This window comes from Cherax quadricarinatus, chromosome 8 (genome assembly GCF_038502225.1).
Source record: "Cherax quadricarinatus isolate ZL_2023a chromosome 8, ASM3850222v1, whole genome shotgun sequence".
In the NCBI taxonomy this organism is placed as follows: Eukaryota; Metazoa; Arthropoda; class Malacostraca; order Decapoda; family Parastacidae; genus Cherax; species Cherax quadricarinatus.
In genome coordinates, this window is record NC_091299.1 from 25,160,442 (window position 1) to 25,184,864 (window position 24,423).

A 24,423-nucleotide genomic window follows, 5' to 3' on the forward strand; every position below is an offset into this window, starting at 1 on the left:
ATTGCCATATACTGATGATTATAATTGTTTTATGAAAACAGGCCTTCACTTTATTCATGTTAATGCAAGATCACTTCTTCCTAAACTGGCAGAGATTAAGATTCCAGCTAATAAAATTAGGGTGGCAGTTAAAACCATCTCTGAATCCTGGTTGGATGATACAGTGACTGACGACGAGGTCAAAATAGAAGGTTACAATATAAAACGCTTAGATAGGAACAGAAAGGGTGGTGGAGTATGTGCCTACATTAGAAATGACTTAGCTTACAACCCAAGACCTGATTTAAATAACAATAAACTGGAGATTCTATGGTTTGAAGTGCTGCTTCCCAAGACCAAACCCATCTTAGTAGGAACTAGTTACCACCCTCCTACCCAGGACCAGTTCTTAGAAGACTTTTCTAGAGTATTGTCCGGACTTGAAAACAATTGCGAGACAATAATACTGGGCGACTTCAATATCTGTTTTCAGCAGCAAAATAACAGGCTATGCAAAAGGTATAAGCAAATTCTAGGTTTAAATAGTTACACTCAACTAAATAATACACCAACCCGGATCACACAGTTCTCGGTCACCCTAATTGACCACATACTTTGTAATCGCGCTGAGAACATTAGTCAGTCAGGCGTCATTACCACAGGTCTTAGTGATCATTACATCATTTACTGCACCAGGAAAATCACTAGGGATAGGATAGGCCTACACAGGACAATAAAAATGAGGTCAACACTGGTAAATAGGCTACACAATTGTGACTGGACAGAGATAACAAGTTGCACGGATGTAAACGATGCCTGGGAGAAATTCAAAACAATGTTCACTACCATCCTTGATAATATTGCACCAGTTAAAGAGGTTAGGATTAAACGAAGAACTGAACCCTGGATGACTACAGAGATATTAGATAATATGAAATTCAGAGACCAGCTGCTAAAAAGATTTAAAGCAAACAGACAGGATACTGCAGCACTAAATGAATTCCAAAGGGTGAAGAACAGAGTACAGAGACTTATAAAAGAAGCAAAGGCAAAGCACTATTGCTCAAAAATTGAAGAGTATAAACATAACCCCAGAAAGCTCTGGCAACAACTAAAACAGTTGGGGTATAGCCATAAACCAGTAGATAGGTCTAACATAGTACTCACTATCGATAATAAGGTATGCCACGAAACATCTAAGGTGGCAAATTGCTTTAATTCCTACTACACATCTGTTGCATCAACACTAGTAAGTAAACTACCAGCTGCATCAAATACCTTTAACACAGACTCTGATAAGTTTCAAACATACTATACCAATAAAGGGGTAACCCCAAACAGTTGTCAACTAGTAAGTGTATCTCATGACTTTATTCAAAAAGAACTAAGCAGGTTAAACCCAACTAAGAGCACAGGCCCTGATAACATCCCATCTAAGGTCCTAAAAGATGGTGCTTCTGAACTGTCAATCCCTATTGCTCACATAATAAATCTATCAATCTCCACTAACACCTTACCGGAGGGGTTCAAGGAGGCCAGAGTTACTCCTATCTTCATGAAAAATAGTAGGTCTGATGTCAGCAACTATAGGCCTGTTAGTATACTCAGTATAATATCCAAAATTCTAGAGAGGGCAGTGTACTCTTAAGTAGTTAAGTACCTTAATGACAACAACATTCTCCATAGCTATCAATCGGGCTTTAGAGGATCTTACTCAACCGACACCTCCCTAATTAATCTGATGGATTACCTGAGAACTGAAATGTCAAAGGGGAACCTCATAGGTACGGTAACCTTAGGCCTGCAAAAGGCCTTCGATACTGTCAACCACAATATATTATGTAAGAAACTTCAAGCTATCGGTATAGGTTCTGTAGACTGGTTTAAGTCCTACCTTAGCAACAGGAGACATTGTCAAAATCAACAAAATGGAATCAGAACCCCTGCCGATAGCATGTGGAGTTCCCCAAGGTAGTATTCTGGGTCCCTTATTATTCTTATGTTATGTCAATGACATGCCTATCAGTGTCAAGTGCAAACTCCTACTGTATGCAGATGACAGTGCCCTGTTAGTGTCAGGTAAAGACCCACAAGATATAGCTAATGTTTTAACACTGGAACTGGAGTCTTGCAGCAAATGGTTATTAGACAACAAACTATCATTATACCTCGGGAAAACTGAGGCCATTCTCTTCGGCACGAAACATAAACTGAGAAGGGTAAATAATTTTAATGTCCAGTGTAACGGGGAGCCCATCACTTTGGTTTCATCAGTAAAATATCTGGGAATCCCCTTTGACCCATGCATGTCAGGAGAATTGATAGGGAACAGTGTAGTAAAGAAAGCGAATGCAAGACTGAAGTTCTTGTATAGACAAGCACAGAGTCTACCTACTGAGGCTCGCAGGACCCTATGTCTAGCCCTTATACAATGCCATATGGATTACACTTGCTCTTCATGGTACTCTGCCTTGACAAAAAAACTGAAATATAGACTGCAAATCACCCAGAACAAAATCGTAAGATTCATCCTGGGGCTGGGACCAAGAGAACATGTAGGCCAGGATGAATTACAGCAGTTGGATATGCTGAATGTTGAAGACAAAGTAAAACAACTGAAGCTAAATCATGTTTATAAAACTGCTCACAAACAGTGTCCAGAATATCTTGCTGTCAATTTTGTCAAGGTTGGGAACCAAAGCAATCATAGTACTAGGGGGAGAGAGCACAACTTTGTAGTACCCACAGTCATTGGCCAGGCTTCAAACACCTTTTATTGTACAGCAATAAAGAAATGGAATAGACTACCCACACATGTCAAAGCCAGTCATAGCATGAACCAGTTCAAGAAGAGTGCCAAAAGGTGTCTGATGAATGTAGCTACAGAAAGGGAGGGGAATGATTTTCTATTTTTTAGCTAACATACGTGTAAATTTTACCTTATTCCTAGTAATGACCCTCGTATTGTAGATAGTCTTAATGACCCTCGTGTGGTAGTCTTTTTAGTATGATAATAAGATGTTATCTTCATTATAAAATAATAAGAAAATATTATAACCTTTATATTATAATAAGAAGGTAAAAGGACCCCAATGGAAATAAGTCACTCTGTCTGACTTTTTTGGGTTATCCCAGGTTCTCTACACATATGCTGCTATGTATGATAATTCTATGTAACTGTATTTGTGTATACCTGAATAAACTTACTTACTTACGTCTGGACAGTTAAGGGGTTGAAACAGTGACTTTGCGGTGTATTTTCACATGGTTTTTTATGATCATATTCTTGGTTTCTTGGTCTCACTTGATAGAGTGGAAGATATATTACAGAAATAGCAATGATTGAGATTGGTTTTAAAACTGAAAATAGCTTGAAATTCAGCTCAAAGTGGCAGAAATGCTCGATTTTTGCCGATGTTCAAGAATAAACAATCACGTTACGCGTTCAATAGTACATGTCAAGTGGCGAGTCTAATATTTATTTATTTATTTATTTATTTATTTATTATAAATTTGTGCACACATACAGAGGTACAAAAAAATACAGATAAGAGCAGTATGCCAAAGCCACTTATACTATGCATAGCATTACGGGCTGGCTTAAAATTAACTTAAGATTAATTAAGCAATGATGAAGTCAGTGATAAAACATTAATGTAAACAGATTACTATAAAGCACAAGTGAGTATTACAAAGACAGGTCATATGAAGGATTCTGTTAGGTAGTGTATTTAAAAAATAATAAAGTTAGATTGGGTTTTAGGTTTAACATTTATGTGATATAATTGTGAGAAACATTTAAGATATACAATTTATAAGGTTCAGTTATTCAGTATTTATTTGGTTTTGGGTGAGTAAGTGATCTTTGAGTAGAGACTTGAATTTATAAACAGGTAGTGTTTCTTTTATATTTACAGGTAATGAATTCCAGATTTTAGGGCCTTTTATGTGCATTGAGTTTTTGCATAGTGTGAGATGAACACGAGGAACATCAAAGAGTGATCTGTGCCTTGTGTTATGGTCATGTGTTCTGTTGAGGTTGGCAAGGAGATGTTTGAGGGGAGGGTTAATATCAGAGTTAAGTGTTCTATGTATGTAATAGGTGCAGTAATAAGTATGGATGTTTTGTATGGTGAGTAGGTTTAGTGTATTGAATATTGGTGGAGTGTGCTGCCTGTAGTGAGAATTTGTTATCATTCTAACTGCAGCCTTTTGTTGGGTAATTAGTGGTCTGAGATGGTTAACTGTTGTTGAGCCCCATGCACAAATTCCATAGGTGAGATAGGGGTAAATAAGAGAGTGATATAGGGCCAGGAGGGCTGACTGTGGAACATAGTACCGTATCTTCGATAGTATGCCTACAGTCTTGGAAATTTTCTTAGAAATTTGTTGTATATGTGTATGAAATTTGAGTCTATTATCAAGGTGGATTCCTAAGAATTTTCCCTCTGTTAGCTTTGTGATAGGTGATCCGTTTATCATTATGTTAAGAGGGACATCTGTAGCTCTGTTACCAAACTGAATGAAGTAGGTTTTGTCAATGTTTAGTGTAAGTTTGTTAGTCCTCATCCAGGTAGATATTTTCTGTAATTCGGTATTTACAGTATTGGCTAGTGTGACTGGGCTCGGGTGAGAGAAGACGTATGTAGTGTCATCTGCAAATAGTGTGGGTTTGAGTAATTGCGAAGCATTTGGAAGGTCATTTATGTATAGGAGAAAGAGAAGAGGGCCAAGGACACTTCCCTGTGGGACACCAACTGTAATTGGTTGCGCAGAAGAGTTTGCCCCATTTGCGTACACATATTGGCTTCTGTTGCTGAGGTATGACTTGAGGTAATTGAGGGAGTGCCCTCTTATACCATAGTGTGACAATTTTACGTGGAGCAAGTCATGGTCAACTGTATCAAAAGCTTTACGTAAGTCAATGAAGATCCCCAGTGGGACTTCTTTTTTCTCTATTGCAGTGTATATATGTTCTAGCATGTGTATAATAGCATCATTAGTATTTTTATTAGGCCTGAATCCAAATTGGCAGGGGTTGAGTATGTTCTGGGAGATAAGGTAGGAGTAGATTCGTTTATGAATTAGTTTTTCAAAGATTTTTGAGAGAGGGTGTAAGTTGGATATTGGCCTATAGTTATTCAACTCTGTTTGGTCTCCTCCTTTGTGGATCGGGGTGACCCTTGCTATTTTGAGTACTGTAGGGAAGGTGGAGGATTCAATGGATTTGTTAAAGAGTGTTGCAATGATTGGAGATAGCACTTGTGACACTTTTTTATATATAAAGGGTGGTAAGGTACTTAAATCTCCTGCCTTGTTTTTTAGTGCATTGATAATAAGGGAGACTTCATATGGGTTAGTCGGAGCTAGGAACAGTGTGTTCGGGTAGTTGCCGGTGAGGTAGTTATTTGGTGGGGTATCTGAGCTTGGGATTTTATGGGCAAGGTTTTGTCCTATAGTGGAGAAGAAATCATTGAGTCTGTTTGCTGTTTCTGTTGGTGGGAGTTGGGGTTCATCTGATTTTGCTAATTTTATTTCGCTATTTCGTGATATCTTTTTTGTTCCCAGAATTTCAGATAGTGTTTTCCAGGTCTTTTTTATATCACCTCGTAAGTTGGATAATCTGTTCTCATAATACAATTTTTTTGCCCTTCTTATCAGGCTGGTTAGGATTGACGAGTAACGTTTTGTTTGGTCTCTGGTTATGTGACCCATTCTGTACTGTTTTTCATATTGGTGTTTTGTATTTATGGATTTGAGAATGCTGGGTGTTAGCCAGGGACTGTTCAGTCTCTTTGCTGTCATCTGTTTAGTTTTTTTAGGGCAGTGCTTGTTATAGAGGTATTGGGTCTTTTTTAGAAAATTATTAATACATTCGTCAATATCTGTATAGATTTCTAGCTCAGTGTGCCAATCAATGTTTGCTAATGCTGTTGCGAAGTTATTAATGGCTGCCTCATTGTGAAGTCTGAAGGTGACTTTAGTAGTGTCTTGGGGTAGTTTACCAAGAGTTGTTATGAGGAAAGTAGGGTAGTGGTCTGTGGTATTATCTGTAATTATGCCTGATTTTAAAGGGGATATGGTGTTGGTCCAGATGTGGTCAAGTAGGGAAACACTAGTCTCTGTAACTCTTGTTACATTGCATATACAATTACTGCAATATTGCACAACAATAAATCTATTTTTTTGTACGAATAAAAATTCTGTGTAATAAAAATCAAATTGTTATTCATGAATAAAGCCTGGTAACAACTAATGAACAGAGGAAATTATATTTTAGTGCCAGGAATGCCTGCATTGTTTATTCTGAACCCTATTTTGAAACTGGAATACAGTATTTTGAAATTTGTGTGAAATTAGTCAAATTACCAATTTTTGATCACTGTATTGGGTAGCTGAAATAGTTGACTGGGCCAGTTCTTGTGCTCAATCAATCAAAGTTTATTCTCTATAAGGATTACAATGCGGGGTTTACAGATTTTGGTTATTGTGTGGTTTACATGTAATAAAATACTAATTGCAGAGGGGGCCACTAGAACACCTAGCATGGCTAGGCATTTCGGGCAAACTTTGATTAATTCTTAACCCTAAATTATTACAAACTGTGGAGTAAGTTGACTAAATACTAAGTGACTAAATACAGTGGACCCCCGGTTAACGATATTTTTTCATTCCAGAAGTATGTTCAGGTGCCAGTACTGACCGAATTTGTTCCCATAAGAAATATTGTGAAGTAGATTAGTCCATTTCAGACCCCCAAACATACATGTACAAATGCACTTACATAATTGGTCGCATTGGGAGGTGATCGTTAAGCGGGGGTCCACTGTACTAGTTTGTGAGTTTAGCAATGTGAATGCTTTTGTTTTAGCGCAATACATAATTTCTATATTGGAGTATCACAGGCAAACTTATGACTAGTTAGGAATCATTATTTTAAGATTAAGATATGTATTTCTGTGCTCATAGTCAAATGGGTGAGTGAGTGAGTGAAAGTGTGAACCACCAGGTGGTTTTTATGTAGTTAGTTGACAGGGTGTATCAGGGAGATAAGATGTTTTCTAACGGTAGTTTTGAAGGTGATGAATGTGTCTGCAGTTCTAGAGTTTTCAGGTAGGGTGTTCCAGATTTTAGGGCCTTTGACATACATTGAATTTTTGTAAAGGTTAAGTCAGACACGGGGAATGTTGTATAAAATGGAAGACATACTAGTGAAACAGGTAAGAATTTGGTCAACTGGAAGAATGTAATTGGCCTAAAATAGAACCCAAAGTGGGCAAAATCGCTGATGTGTAAATATCTTTGATGCAGCAAAATTTATGAAAGTGTAATTTCATCAATTTTCCATCAAATTTTATACTTTTTGTTTTATTACTTTCAGAAAAAGATTTTGTACCATTTCATAAGAACAATTTTTTTTTTAAATTCCTGGACATTGTGGACAAGTTTCAGATCAGGGGTCTGGAGAGTGAAAGGGTTAACAATGTTATTAAAGCTGTTAGCAAATATGGAACTATTGGGATTTTCATACAGTGAATTCCACATTTTTGGGTCTTTTATTTGAATGGAGTTTCTGAACTGGCCAAGTCATACCCATATTGAATCAGAGAGAGTATTGTTTTTGTATTGTGCTCACCTATTCTATTGAAGCCCTCCAGAAGAGTTTAAGCTCTGTGTAAATATTTGTACTAAGTGTCCTACAGCATACATGGTTCTGTATATATTTTGTATGTTAAGCAAATTTAAAGTTTTGAAAAAGGGGGCAATGTTGTCTGGAACCTTAATTAGTGATTATTCTAAGAGAAGATTTTTTCTTTGTAACAGCAGGTTTAAGGTGATTTGCTGTTGATGATCTCCATGCACATATACTGTACCATAGCTGAGTATATACACAAATAACCTGCACTTTATCTGTTTTAATACCACATTTACTATCTTAGAGTACTCTTAATTACCTTGTACTGCCAAATAACCTCAAGTATAACTACCAGTGCAATATTGAATGAAATAAACATTACTTTTTCACTTTTTTTGTAATCATTATTACTTACTAAAATTTTATTAAACACCATATTTACTACCAGTCAATTTTACTTTTTTACATTAAACATTATTTTATACTTCCCATAACATTTTGTTGCCAAATTTTCAAGTTTGTATATTCAACTCCAACCTTTATATTATTCTTTGTACCTGTGTACCTGTCTACCATCTTACTATCATATTATAACCAAGACATTACCATTGTTATTTTTTACTATTATTCTTTTGGTACTTTAATTGTGAATTTTATTTTGTCAATTTAAATCTAGTTATACTCTTGATCTTGTCAACAACATATACCAGACTCTAGTGCAAATGCAAGTACCATTTCAATTTGTATTTTTATATTATAAGTTTATATTGTAAGTCCTACTCTAAGATTGTTTTCATATCTTAGTGACTATATTGTGTGTGCAATTAGTGTATATTTCAATTATATTATTGTTCAAGGCCCTTAACTATCTTTTGCTAACTAGTACCAACTACCTCATATATTTTTTTTTCTACTTTTTTTTTTTTATTCTTTTGCTACCTTAACTTGTATATTTTATCTTGTCAATTTAAATCTAGTTATACTCTAATTCTTGTAAACAACTTCTATAACACCTTAGTGCAATTACAACTGAGAGTCTTGTGCCTTTTTTATATCATTAGATTAAACTCAGTTGTACTATAGCTCATTCTAGCTCAATACATAGTCAGTACAAAAGTCATTATATTAGACCATAGTGTAATTACTAGTGAGAGCCTGGTGCTATTTTTAATTTGTATTTCTACATTATTAGATTAAACCTAGTTGTACTATTGCTCACTCTAGGTCAATACATAGACTATACCAAAGTCACTACATTAGACCTTAGTGCAATTACAAGTGAGAGTCTTGTGCTATTTTTAATTTGTATTTTTATATTATTAGTTTATACCTAGTTGTACTTTAGCTCATTCCAGCACAACACATAGACAACACCAACTTCATTATGTGTATTAGTGACTATACTCTACATGACCAAAATGCTATAGCTATATATGTACTTGTCCAAACTTCCCACCACTACAGATATCAGTACTAAAACTCAACACACAACTCAGGATATAAATAACCATAATTTAAACCTAGAAGATGATTGATCACGTTGACCCTGATCTAAACCTACATAATCTGACACACAATCAAAACCTATTGGAAAGTAACTGCCTTTACTACACAGCATCACAAGCCAGCACTATCCTAAACAATGATAAAAGTCTATCAGTACTTAACTACAACATCAGGTCCTTAAGCAAACACTATGATGACCTCCTGGCACTCCTTGAATCACTAAAGACACCCTTCTCCTGCATTATTCTTACCGAGACCTGGCTAAAACAGGACACAATAGATATCTACCCTCTACCAGGATACACAGCAATCCACAACTGCAGACCATACCAAGTTGGGGGTGGTATTGCAATCTATTACTCTAACCAATTATCTTGTATCAGCACCAATTGCTTTAGTGATGAATATGGAGAATACATTTTTGCTAATTTTACTGTAAAAAACCTTAAGACGCCTATAACAATCGGTGCCATTTACCGGATACCCCACACTAACATCCCAAACTTCAGTGAGAAATTAAAGGCACTAATAACAAACAGACAAATGAATAAGCACCACCTTCTCTTAGCTGGAGACTTCAACATCAACCTTGGCCTACTAGATGATCAGCCTGTAACTGATTTCATCAACAATATGAACAACACACTTCTCATACCAACAATAACTAAACCAACCAGGCTCACTGAAACAAGTGCAACCATAATAGACCACATATAGACCAATATACTAGCCCCCCTTAAATCAGGGATAATCACAGATAGCACTACAGACCACTACCCTACCTTCCTCTTGACAAACATTAGTAAACCACCACTTGAATACAACAAAGTCTCATTTAGACTCCATGATGAGGCCTCAATAAGGAAGTTCACAGCTGACCTAGAGACTGTTGACTGGCCTACAGAATTCTCCAAGGCCAATGGTATTGACGACTGGACAGACATTTTTCTTAAACTACTTAGACTATACAACAAACATTGTCCTATAAAAACGAAACAGATCACAAACAAATGGCTTGGTTGCCCATGGCTAACCAGCACCATTCTGAAATCCATTGATAAGAAACACCAATATGAAAAGCAATATAGGCAGGGCTTAATACACAAAGATATTCTTAAACACTATTCATCAGTCCTCACCAAAGTAATAAAGAAAGCCAAACAACTATACTACTCCAGTAGATTCACTGACACAAGAGGAGATATAAAAAAGACCTGGAAAACACTCTCAGATTCTAGGGACCCACAAACTGAAAAAAAACAAGAATATTGTCCTAACTAAACCTAATGAAACACCACTGCAACCCACCGACACAGCTAACAAGATAAACGACTCCTTCTCAACCATAGGTTCTAATCTCGCCAATAAAATCCCACATACCAATGCCCATGCCGGGGACTACCTAGATGGGAATTTCCCAAATTCCTTCTATCTTGCTCCAACTGAGCCCACGGAAGTCACCGAGATTATAAAGTCACTTAAAAATAACTCAGGGAATCTGTCTCATGTCCCACCATTATTGTACAAGAAAGTGGCCCATGTCCTCTCGCATACTATCTCATTGCTTTTTAACAAGTCACTAGAAGCTAGCACCTTCCCGAAACTACTCAAGACGGCAAGGGTTACACCAATACATAAAGGTGGTGACCCTACAGATTTAAACAACTATAGGCCAATATCAAACTTACCATTGCTATCCAAAATCTTTGAGAAACTCGTGCACAGGAGACTATATTCATTTATAACGTCACAAAACATACTCAACCCCTGCCAATTTGGATTCAGGAAAAATAAAAGCACTAATGATGCAATTATAAAAATGCTAGATCTGCTTTACACAGCATTGGAAAATAAGGAATATCCACTAGGAATTTTTATTGACCTAAGAAAAGCTTTTGACACAGTAGACCACGGCATCCTACTCCACAAACTTGACCATTATGGTATAAGAGGCCATGCGCTTGCATATTTCAAATCTTACCTTACTAATAGGTATCAGTATGTCACCATTAAAGACACAGCATCAACAACACAGCCACTTGATACTGGAGTTCTGCAGGGAAGTGTCCTTGGTCCCCTGCTCTTCCTCATATACATCAATGATCTTCCAAACGTATCTCGACACCTGAACCCCATTCTCTTTGCTGACGACACGACTTATGTCATCTCTCACAATAATCTTGCAACCCTCAACACCATTGTTAATGAGGAGCTGATCAAAATATCGACTTGGATGACAGCCAATAAACTTATGCTTAACGTTGACAAAACCTACTACATTATGTTTGGTAGCAGAGCAGGAGATGCGCAAATTAACATTAAGATCGACAACACTCTAATTACCAGGCATAATGAGGGCAAATTCCTAGGCCTATACCTCGACAACAACCTGAACTTCAGCACCCATATCCAACACATAACCAAAAAAGTATCCAAAACGTTTGGGATCCTCTCCAAGATACGATACTACGTGCCGCAAACTGCCCTTCTCACACTATACCATTCACTTATATATCCATACCTCACCTATGCTATCTGTGCTTGGGGTTCAACTGCAGCAACACACCTAAAGCCAATAATAACCCAACAAAAAGCCGCAGTAAGAATAATCACTAAATCCCATCCCTGGCAACACACCCCCCCACTCTTCATAGATCTAAACTTACTCCCTGTTCAGTACATCCACACTTACTACTGTGCAATCTACATCTACAGGACCTTATATTCCAATATTAACCTTAACCTAAAACGCTTTCTTGATAGTTGTGACAGAACCCACAGGCACAACACCAGACACAAACATCTCTATGACATTCCCCGTGTCCGACTAAACCTTTACAAAAATTCAATGTATGTCAAAGGCCCTAAAATCTGGAACACCCTACCTGAAAATTCCAAAACTGCAGACACATTCATCACCTTCAAAACTACCATCAGAAAACATCTTATCTCCCTGATACACCCTGTCAACTAATAATACGAATACCACCTGGTGGTTCACACTTACACTCACTCACCCATTTGACCATAAACAGAAATATCAATCTCAATCTCAAAATAATGAATCTTAACTAGTCAAAAGTTGGCCTGTGATACTCCAATACTGAAACTATGTATAGTGCCAAAACAAAAGCATTCACACTGCTAAACTCACAACTAGTATTTAGTCACTTAGCCATAATACCAACTTATCTCATAATTCTGTAACATTTTAAACCTAAGATTTAACATAAGTCTGCCCGAAATGCCTAGCCATGCTAGGCGTTCTAGTGGTACACTCTGTAATTATTATTTTACTACATGTAAACCACACAATAACCAAATTCTGTAAACTCAGCATTGTAATACTTATAGAGAATAAAGTTTGAATTGAATTGAATTGAATTGAATTGAACTTAGACCATCTACAAGTCACACACATACATCCTTACCTTACCATAGGTGAAGTAGGAATTTGTGTGTGACACTACATACATACTTCACCATAGGTGAGGTAGGGATTGATTAGAGAAAGGTAAATCAAATGTATATCACCCCCTTCTGAAGGATTATTATTAAAAATCATATGGAAGCACTAAGCCCAGAAGGGTTATATAGCTCCACGAGATGATGAGCTGGTACATATCCAAATATTTCTCAACATCTCCGGACAAGTGTTGGGGTATACAGGTAGCAAGAGCCAGCACTAAGGAAGAAATTGAAGCCTCCTCAAAAATTCAGTCAGTCCCTCAAATAATAATAATGCTGCTTCAAGGCAAGTGCCCTAAACCAGCTTGCCTTCCCTTGGTTGACAACTTCCTCAGCTCCCACATTGAGGGGTCTGAGATGGAGTCCTGGCATGGGTGAAACATTAGTCATGTTTCCTTACACCTGCTGTCCTTGTTCACCAAGCAGTAAGTAGGTACCTGTTGTGGGTGGCATCCTGGGGGACAAAATTAACTTAAGTTGCTCATACTGCTCTTCATAATCAGGGACTTTCTATATGCCAATGTCAACTAGGTAGTATCATGTACTTGTGAAAATAAAGATTATTACACCTGCTGTCCCTGTTCACCTAGCAGTAAGTAGGCAAGCAAGTTTATTCAGGTACAGGTACAAATAATTTACATAAATTGTCTTACATAGCAGTATATGTGTAGGTTACCTAGGATAGCCTAAAAAAAAAAAAAAAAAGTCAATCAGACAAAGTGGCTTATTTCCACTAGGGTCCTTGTAATATCTTATTATTTAAACCTTAAAAGTTAAAACAACTAAGTTACAGAAACTGCCAACAAACTTAACTTTAGTTGTTTTACTGTCTTCAACATTCAGCATATCCAGCTGCTGGCCTACATGCTCTCTTAGACCCAGATAAGATAAAATAAGTTTGTTTGGATTTTTAACCCTGGAGGATTAGCCACGCAGGATAACCCAAGAAAGGCAGTGCATCATAAAGGACTGTCTGTCTTATTTCCATTGGAGGTCCTTCAATCTTGTTCCCCAGGATGTGACCCACACCAGTCGACTAACACCCAAGTACCTACTTGCTTGCTAGGTGAACGGGGACAACAGGAGTGAGGAAACACACCCAATGTTTCCACCCTTGATGGGGATTGAACCACTGATACTCAGCGTGTCCATGGTTCAGTGGTCCGTGTTTGCGTTCGTGATCGAACGGAGATCGAATCCCCAGTACGGCTGGAAAACATTAAGATGTGTTTCCTAAAGACACCCACTGTCCACGTTCTGCCCGGAATGCCCTAGCATGATAGTGGCTTTGTGCTTGGCAAACCAAAATTGCAATTACACACTGTAACCTTTACAAAGAAATAAATCTTTATCTTTACCTGGGTGTTAGTGGACTGGTGTGGGTCGCATCCTGGGGGCAAAACTGACCTAATTTGCGGGAAATGCTCAGCATAACAAGCTGCTTTTTATATCGTAATTTGTTATTGATGTCAACTATGGTCTGTATACCTTGTACATGTAGTAAATAAAGATATTATTATCTATAGAGGAACTTCAGTCTGGCATTCCCTCTCTTTACTACACTGTTCCCTATGTACATTACTTATAAACTCACAATAGTCACTCTCTCCATCTCTACAAGCTCAAGTGTTAAGCTAGAGTCGAAAGTTAACTTACTTCTTAATTCCCGAGTCTTCTACTCCTTTAAGTTTGAGAGAACCTTGAGCAGCAAAGTACTCCTCCCCCGCCATCTTTGTTTACTTCCTCCAATGTTGACACTCACACCTACAACACTTCCTCCAATGTTGACACTCACACCTACAACACTTCCTCCAATGTTGACACTCACACCTACAACACTTCCTCCAATGTTGACACTCACACCTACAACACTTCCTACTAATTAATACTCCCCACCCCCAACAAAAATTCACGCAAATAATAACAACAATAATAATAATAATAATAATAATAATGATAATTAATAAATAATAATAATAATGTATATAATAATAAATAATAATAATGTATATAATAATAAATAATAATAATGTATATAATAAATAATAATAATAATGTATATAATAATAATAATAAAACAATAATAATAATAATAATAATAATAATAATATTTACTACCAGTTCATGTACAAGGTATACAGACCATAGCTGACATCAATGACATACTATTATATAGATTATTATTATTATTATAATCAAGGGGGAAGCGCTAAACCAGGAGGATTATACAGCACCTGGGGGGGAGGGATGTGGAAGGCATTCAGGCTTAATTCGGGGAACTGGAGCACAGATTCAATTCCCTAAATCAAGAGCCCCTCACCAACATCAAGGAACCTTCCTTGAGGGGACTACTATATAGAAAGCCCCTTGTTATGCTTAACATTTCTCTCAAATTAGGCCAGTTTTGTCCCAGGATGCGGCCCACACCAGTCCACTAACACCCAAGTACCCATTTTATATTGATGGGTACGCTAGCAATCGAGCTACGGTGCCCCATGGCCTGGTGGCTAAAGCTCTCGCTTCACACACCGAGGGTCAGGGTTCGATTCCCAGCGAGGGTAGAAATATTGGGCGTGTTTCTTAACACCTGTTATCCATGTTCATCCATCAGTAAAATGGGTATCTGGGAGTTAGTGGACTGATGTGGGTTGCATCCTGAAACAAACTGGAGGGCATTCCGGGGATCAATGCCCCCGCGGCCCGATCCACGACCAGGCCTCCCGGTGGATCAGGGCCTGATCAACGAGGCTGTTACTGCTGGCCGCATGCAATCCAAAGTACGAGCCACAGCCTGGCTGATCCGGCACCGTCTTTAGGTATCTGTCCAGCTCCCTCTTGAAGGCAACCAGGAGTCTTCCCGTAATGCCCCTTATTGCTAGTGGGAGGCTGTTGAACAGTCTTGGGCTCCGGACACTTACTGTGTTTTCTCTTAGTGGACCAGTGTTGCACATGTGACTGACTGGTACAATTCCTATGAGTGTTCCTCAGTAGAGACCTTTAACAATGACCTTGTGAGCAGTATTCAGAACTACTTAGAGCCGCCACTGCAACCTCTTGGTACTCTAAACCCAACAAACTTCCATAATAATCATACCTCCTTCAGAAACCATACTTATTACAATGATTCTAAACTTCGTACACTGAAACGTACTGCTCGCAGACTAGGCCTAGCCTATAGAAAACATCGTACCCCTGGAATGCTGAGGCTCTTCCAAACTGCCCTTGCTGCTGCCAGAGAGCGTATGACAGAGCTGCGGCAAACAGACTGGGAAAAATTTGTCAACAGTCTTAATGCTCACACCCCACTTAGCCGGGCATGGAGAGACATAAATAGAATTAAGGGTAACAGAACTGGGCTGATCGCGCACCCTCATCCCTTGCATAGGGCGAATGAGTTAGTCAGTGCTTGGGCTGCTACATCTAGCTATGACAATCTTCCCAGTACCACACAGGCAAAATTAAATGACAAATATGATGCAAGGGAGAGACTTGTTTGCTTTATGCTCGGCAAGGCAGATGACTGCAACATTCCTTTCACTAATTATGAACTTGATGCAGCACTAACTAAGGGCAACTTCACGTCGCCTGGTGAGGATGGTATTACTTACAACATACTCAGATTGCTGTGTCGAGTACCAGGTAATCCATTACTTGAATTATATAACATGAGCTATGTAACTGGGGGAGCTCCCTCAATCTTGGACCAACAGCCTCATCATTCCAATTCCTAAGCCCAACTACTCGTGCCTCTCAAAATGCTCACAACTCATCGCTTTACCAATCTGAGGAATAACGACGAGCGTGCAGTCCTACGTGAGTTGGTAACCCAGGTGTCCACACACTGAAAATTCGTCTTTCACTCCAAGACACGTGTGCTAGAAGTTCTGCAAGCTTGGAGTGAGTAACAATCTCTACGAGTATTGCAGTGTGTGGTAACTCTTGAGAAGTCTGCCTCAGCCTGTGACCTTGAGCGAGGCACTGCATCACCTGCCTGAGACTTTCGCCCATATTGACTATGAGAAGAAAGGCGAATGTGCGTGCTCAGTTACCTCTGCTGTTCTCCTGTATCCCCAACTCTCCTCCTTTAAACTCAGCCGTTCGCCTCTATCAACGACGTTAGTTAGTTTAATATGTTTATTATGCACCCCATACCCATCCTGTGGGCGGTAGTCAAAAGATTACAGAGGTACATAATGGGTCCAGGGACTGGGCCTCAAAGTTTTGATAGCTGAGCAAGTTACAGAGGCAATGAATTCACAATTTACAAAGGTAATGAACTCACAATTTACAAAGGTAATGAACTCCAGGTAGGTCTAGTCACAATCATTACAAGTTACAAAGGTATTTACAGATTACAGAGGTACACAATGGGTCCAGGGACCGGGCTCCAAAGTTTTGATGGCTGAACTAGGTACAAGGTAATGAACTCACAAGTTACAAAGGTAATGAACTCACAACGACGTGCAGTGTAGAGACGTATTTTGCTGCCCCGCTGGTACTCGAATATGTGAGTTCCGCAAGTGCTGCAGATTTGTTGTAACTATTTGCATGAGTGGATTACGCTGACTTAGGACATTGTGCTACCATCAGTACCTACGTAGGCTTAAAATGAGTGAGGAATGTCTGGCCTGCTGGGTGACCTTGAAAATGGCACTATAAGACCCGCATGCCACTTACACCCATACTGCGTGTGTCTAGTGAGGTGAATGTCCCTTCCTCGACTTTCCTATTCACCGGTATCCCTTAACTCGTCGCCATTATCTGCATATGGGATAAGGGCGAGTTTAGCTGATCCAGGCCAAACAGCGCTCCAAGCCAGCCAGTGAAGGCCAAGGCTACATCTGTTCTGAATCCCAGAATGCCTTTGTGAACGTTCTACAGTGTTCCGGCCGTACCTTCGGTGTTGTGAGAACTAGTTCTTATGTAGTGAAAATTTGTGTCATTCCAAGACACGTGTGCTAGATGTGTTAAGTGCTGCAGGTTTGGAGTTAACAAGCAGTACAGGGTTGGTGACTCTCGAGACGACTGTGGGCCCAGTGAATGACCTTGAAAATTGCACTGCGACCTGCAGGCCACTACACCCTGTGTCTAGCGAGGTGAATATCCTTTCCTTGTCCCTTCTCCTTCCTCGATTTGGAACTCAGCCGTTCGCCTCTATTTGCTTGTGGTCTAGAGGCGGTTTTTTTGCCAGACCACATGGGTGCTTGAGTGCCCGTGTCCTCTGTCCCGCACTCCGCTCATCTTGCGAGTGTCTCCTGTGTGCCTGCCTGCCTGCCTGCTGTAAGCAGGTGTCCGGGTGGTTGGCGCGGGCTTGGTGAGCACAGTCAAGCAAGCTTGAGGGCAGCACTAAAAGCTAGCCAGAACAAGCTAAGGCAGCCTGCAATAATAGCTGTCCTAGGGCCCAGCATGTCTGTATACGTTCTGCAGTGCTGCTGGCATACCAGTGTTTCCTGTAGTGGTTTGAGAACAATTTGACGAGCATTGCAGTGCTGACATTTTGAGTGGGACATGCCAGAGGTTCACTTATAAACATAGTAAGCTTGTGGTGATTGGCTTGTACACAGTGAACATTCATCTGTCATACGTGTGCTAGAAGTGTTAAGTGCTGCTTTCCCCAACAGTTAATTGTCACTTGTAAGCCTGTATTAAGACTTTAAAAGGCTCAGAGTGTACTTCAGTGTAGTGACTCCTTACATTTGATAAATCAGTGTAATACATGCTCTGCTCAGTGTAACTGAACTATTAAATACGGTTACATAATTAAGTTGCTTGTCCTAGTGTCATTGCTGTGTTTTCTAATACATTTTCTCGTTCAGACTGAAACTTTACTGCTAAATTCCCAGTAATATTTCAAATTGCAGTGTTCATCTGTGGTGTGAGTGTGTAACTTATGCTTTGTATTTTTACTGTGAACAAGTTTACTCCTGCTTAATGTTCAGTTTCATGAATACTTTCTTACTTGAGTAATTCGGTTACCTTTCAACTGTGTTAAGCAAGAGTCAGCCTGTTAACATCTATGTTCCTTGCAATCTCATCTAGTGGGTCTAGCTCCTAGTTAAAATTGTAATAGTAACAATTTGCAATCATTATACTTCTAGTTATACATTGTGTAAATTGTTTTAGACTATTTGATCAACTGGATTGTAGTGTTTAACTTCTGATACACCAATTTAATGACTGCAGACACGCACTGACACATAATAAACACATTAAAACGCTGGTAACTCCAGAAGCTGGGCCTAGTGTGTGACCTTGAGAAGTTCAGTGTGTTTATTACGACCAGCGGTGTACCACTCTCACCTATATTTACATCAACAAAAGTGTATTCTAAGTGATAAAGTGTACACTTGGTGTACTTGGTAACACTTGTCATACATAGTAATGCGTGTGTAAGTGAGATTGTTTAGGTACTGGTTCATCTATCTACAGCTGCACACTTATGCTTGCATACATGTATAACATAGTAACGTGTGAGTTACCCAGGATGGATCAAGGAAGTCAACCAGAGTGATTTATCTCATTGTCATTGTAACATCACCTAGTTTTTTTTTTTTTTTTTTTTTTTTTTTTTTTTTTTTTTTTTTTTTTTAGTAATTCTGTTTACAATCTATGGTTGGGGTAAGAGGTTGTCTTCAGCATTCATTGTGATGTCTGCTATATTATTATTTCAGTGAGGTACATTAGGTGGCAGTAGCCTGAACTATCTCAAGTGGAAGTTATCATTTGAACCTCATGTTTAATGTGATGTATGTCAGAATTCTAATTTTATGCTCAATATTACCTTTTTCCTCTCTCTCTCTCTCTCCCTCTCTCTCTCTCTCTCTCTCTGTTCATCTTTGTAATTTGTGATATGGTGTAAGACCTCGCCTGTACCATCCATTATATCATTATATGTACCATATTATTAACACACATACAAGAGGTCTCTGAGTGTGTTTTTGGTGGGGTGTGTGTCGTATTGAGTGGTGGTGGTCTGGGTTGAGTATGGTTGGAGGTGTTCATTGAATTTGAGCACTTGTGTCTTGTGATCTATTTTGGACTTCTGACTTTGTAGTGAATATTTGCTCTTGCATAAGCTATAAGGGAAAGATAAGCGAGGAATTCTTGTGTTGTGAGTCTTACACCAGATATCATCACTGGCAAACATGGCAACTGTCATAGAGGAACCTATTTCTGCAGGTGATGGAAATGATGATAGCTTCCAGACCTTTAAAAGTAAACAAAAGAGAAAAAGTGAGAAAGGGCTAGAGCGTCGACGTAGTCAGACTCACTTGACTCGTACACAATGTGATACTAAACGTCCTTGGTGCACAGAGGCTGCAAGAAGTCTTTCTTCAAAGGAAGAATGTGTTAAGCTGAACTTCCCTGACAACACCCCGCTGCCTGCTAAGTGTGCATGGCTAATGGAAGCTGTAAACAAGCATCCTAACTCAAGGATCCAATTTAGGAAAAACACACACAACTTTGTGTTTGTGGAACAGAATAAAGAGCTGATCAATGATCTACTTAGTACACCTTATGGGGATATTAAGCTGCTCCGACCTCAATCAGACACTCACCACTTTAAAAAATGGGTCAGTATCATAATCTTTGGATACCCTCTCTGCATGGACCCATCCCATCTGACTCTAAGTGAGCATATCATCAAGCCTAAAAGACTTAAAGGAAAATCCCAAATTATTGCCAGTTGGGTGGGTCCTGTGCCCCTCCCCCGGAATATCTGGGTGCATGGTTTACGTTTCCTAAACATCGAAGTGTACCTACCCCCTAAACGTAGGTGTTACAAATGCCAGCACTATGGCCATGTTGCAGTAGACTGTGGAATACTACATTCTTGGTGTGGTAAGTGTGCTGGGAAACATTCCACTAGAGAATGCACAGTAGGCCCTGACAGCCAAAAATTTAAATGTATTAACTGTAAAGAAGTTGGGGTTACAGTTTCCCACAAGGACTGCAGTCAGAACCCAAACAACCTTCGAGGTAAACCTGATAACAGTCCTTTAATGGTAACTGAGGATGGGGCCATCCAGTCTACCACAGCCAGATCTGAGACTGAACCTCTGCAAAGTGTGCAAGAACCCCACCTCACTGCAAACAATTCTGGTGATACCAGAATGCCATCACACACACCAGCTGTGGAGGAGCTAGCCATCCCTGCTAGCACATATGGAACTACTGGTCTGCCACTACAGATACCTATGGCTACACCTGAATATGGGGATGAGTTTGTCATTTCTCCCAATACACACAACTACAACAGTCAGACGGACACCACACAGGTAACCCCCCTGGAAATTGGAGATGAGTCAGATGCACAGGACCTACCTGCAATGAATGATGAAACAGAGAACACTAATGTAACCATGGTACCTGTTAAGGTGATAGGTGTTAAAGGAAGCTCTAACCCAGAAGTGCCATCCTCCGGAGAGGCATTGGATTCGCCTGACCTTCCTCATATTATAACAAATTTCCAGAAAAAAATTGAGCATCTTGAACAGATCCTGACAAGTTTAATAAATATATGTAATCAGGATGATGCTCTTGAGCATGGTGATGATGTCAAAAGTGCAGCAATCTCCGTTCAGCTTCCAGCAATTTGTGAGAAAGAAGCCCATAACTCTTGCCTTCAAAAATTGCCTTATAACTGGCTGCCAAAATGCCGAAAAATGCTTAAAAATAAAGGTTCTGAAGATAAAGACGTACAAACTATGCTATTTGCTCTTAAGTGTCTGCACACTGCAGTCAAAGCATAATAGTTTTACCATCTTATGAGCAAGAGATTGTAATAACTCACTACAATGGATACATTACAAATCTTTTCATGGAACATTGCTTCCATCAGGAAGCGGTTGCCTGACTTACATCATATTAGTGCAACCAAGAATATTGATGTCATCTGTTTGCAGGAATGTAGATTGAAAGATGGAGCACCTCCACCAAACTTGCCTGGATATGCAGCTTATAACCTAAGGTCAACCAACTGTTGTGTGATGTATGTCAGAAAGAACTTGCCACATTCACTCCTTTCCTTGCAGAGTTGAGTTAACATGCAGTATCATGGTGTCAAAGTATATGCAGGCGATTTTTCCATAAACATTTTTAATCTCTATGCCCCAGCGAACCAGCTTCGACCTGATGCTTTACCAGATCGCATCAATAGTGAACCTACCATCATTCTTGGAGATTTTAATGCCAGACATAAGAATATTGGTGGGTCTATTACAAACACCAATGGAACTAAACTAGTGAGATTGCTGAATGAACATGATAATGTTCGAATTGTGGGCACTACTGAGCCTACTCACATATATGGTGGCATACTAGATCTGTGTCTTGGATTTAATACATCATATACGATGCATGACTCTGTCATAGTTGATGATCTTCTATCTGATCACTTCCCAAGACTAACAACTGTCAATCTTGATCACATCTCCAGCAATCAAGGAGCTAAATACAGAAGGAGGAAACTTATTCTCAAACCAGAACACAGAGACAACTTTATTAACCACTTGGATCAATGGTATAAGAATTACGAGCCCACTGGCACACAAAAATTTAATGATGATTTAATTACCACTATTGAGAGTGTTCTCACAGATCAAGTGGGCAGGAATAGGAAACAAAGACCCTCCACTATAAATAACAATAAAAACCAATGTAAATACTATAATGATCCACAGCTGCGCAATCTAACACATGCAGCTAGGAGGATTGGTAAAGCATACCGTGAATGTAGAACCCCAGACCTGCTCAGAACGTTCCAAGCTGCACTAACAAATGCAAGGAATAGAAAGGAAGAACTTAGGCAACAGGAATGGGAACAGTTTGTTAGTGGATTAAATAGGTCCACCCCTTTGAGTTTGGCTTGGAAAGGTATAAATAAAATAACCAGGAAAAAGACTGGCAATGTTGCTCATCCCTTTCCTCTTGAAAAAGCAAATGACCTCATAAATGACTGGTCCAAAACATCCAGGCATGAAAGCCTTCCATCTCATATTAGAAAAAATTTAGAGAGTACTTCTGAAGAAATGTTGAAACTGATTAATTTTATGAGCCAAAATATTGATGAGAGTGATTGCCTCTTTACCGAGTATGAATTAGATAATGCATTAACCAAAGGTCGATCAACTGCTCCTGGAGAGGATGGTATAACCTATGATATTCTCAGAACTCTAAGGCACGTGCCTGATAACCCTTTGTTGGCACTGTATAATCTCAGTTACATTGAGGGCGTTCTTCCTACTTCCTGGACCAATAGTCTCATTGTGCCTATCCCTAAGCCCCAACAGCCTGATACATTTAGGCCGATCTCCTTAACTAGTTGTCTTTGCAAAACTTTTGAAAGAATGATGCTTAACAGATTGTACTACAGAATCAGACATCAACTTTCCCCCTACCTCTATGGGTTCATGAAAGGTAAAAGTGTGCAGAACTGTATTTCCACCTTTCTCACTGCACACACCTCTACTAGTTTTACCACTTTTCTTGATCTAAAATCTGCATTTGATATTGCAAACATAACAGTTATACTACATGAACTAGGCAAAATGAATATTGGTGGTAGCTTACTCTGCTGGATAATAGGATACCTGTCAAATAGAGTATCCTCTGTCCTTTACCAAGGCTTCAGAAGTGATTCTAAAGAAATGTCTTTAGGTACACCGCAGGGAGGAGTTCTTAGTCCCATGCTATTTAATATTCTGATTAATGCTCTCCTAAATGCTCTACCTGCCTCACCTAAACATATAGCTATAAGCTATGCTGATGATATCATGATCCATACAACAGGGCATAAGAAGATGAATACCATTCTTAATGAAGTTCAAGCAATTTGTAATCGACTAGGCCTTATAATATCTTCCTCTAAAACAAAGATATTAACAAGCAAACGACATCCCCCACCCATCTATTTGCAGGGTGAAATCATTAGCTACGTTAAAACTTACAGATATCTTGGTGTAGATGTACCCTTTAACAAATCCACTATACCACAACTAAACAAGAAATGCAAAGCTAGGCTAAATGCTCTCAAAGCTGTTGCTGGCTACAATCCCAACTATGGTGCTAATGTGAGAATCGTGAGAATGATGTACATAGCCTATGTTAGGTCCTTAATTGATTATGCTGCTCCCATGTTGATATTAGCTAGAGAAAGTTCCCTCCGACCCTTGGAGTTAATGCAAAATGAAGCTCTCAGGATTATTCTTGGCTGTCCCAGATCTACAAAAGTTCTTAACATGAGGAAGGAGCTTGGTATTTCTAGTATCAGTGATAGGATTGTTGAAATTAACACTGTACTCGGTATTAGAATGTTGAGAAACGAACCAGACACTGTCACAGTGAATCTTACCAAGTGTCTAGAGGTAAATACACACAGATCTAAATGGATTGTGAAAACGTGCAATTGCATTAAGTTTTATAACCTGCATGAACTGTATCACTGTAGGCAACAAGAGCATTTCACCCCTCCATGGAAGATGTGTTCATTTAATATCACATACCTACAAGTCCCTCCCAAGAAGCTCATTGCTAGTAATCCCTTCCTTAAATCTCTTGTTAGAGCAACTGCTCAAGAAGAAATTTTTCGCCTAGCTGGTAGTAATAAGTTATCACAAGTTATATACACTGATGGATCTAAACAGGAGTCTTCTGGCAGGGCTGCATCTGCTCTTGTTGCCACCTCCCTAGTTAAGAACGATAATAAATTTGTTGAGTTAGGCATAAGAATTAACAACTGGGCGTCTACACTGCAAACTGAATTGTTTGCAATCCTAATGGCGCTAAAGCTAACCTATGACACTGAGCTTGACTCTATCATCATTACTGATTCT

The 24,423-nt window shown here is 39.1% G+C and overlaps 1 protein-coding gene across 3 annotated transcripts in view; it reads right to left on the minus strand.

Moving 5' to 3' along the window:
* Nucleotides 1–17,154, minus strand: part of LOC128685467 (protein FAM32A) — a 37,096-nt gene extending 19,942 nt beyond the window's left edge. The window contains exon 1 of one of the 3 annotated variants that reach the window (XM_070082966.1): nt 17,045–17,154. In XM_070082966.1, coding sequence (XP_069939067.1) covers nt 17,045–17,139 — 95 coding nt within the window. In that variant the 5' untranslated portion in view covers nt 17,140–17,154. Of the gene's footprint in view, nt 1–14,245; nt 14,485–16,197; nt 16,312–17,044 lie in introns of those variants that run through there. The other 2 variants (XM_070082967.1, XM_053772006.2) reach the window with 2 other exon arrangements.
* Nucleotides 17,155–24,423: the final 7,269 nt, after the last annotated feature.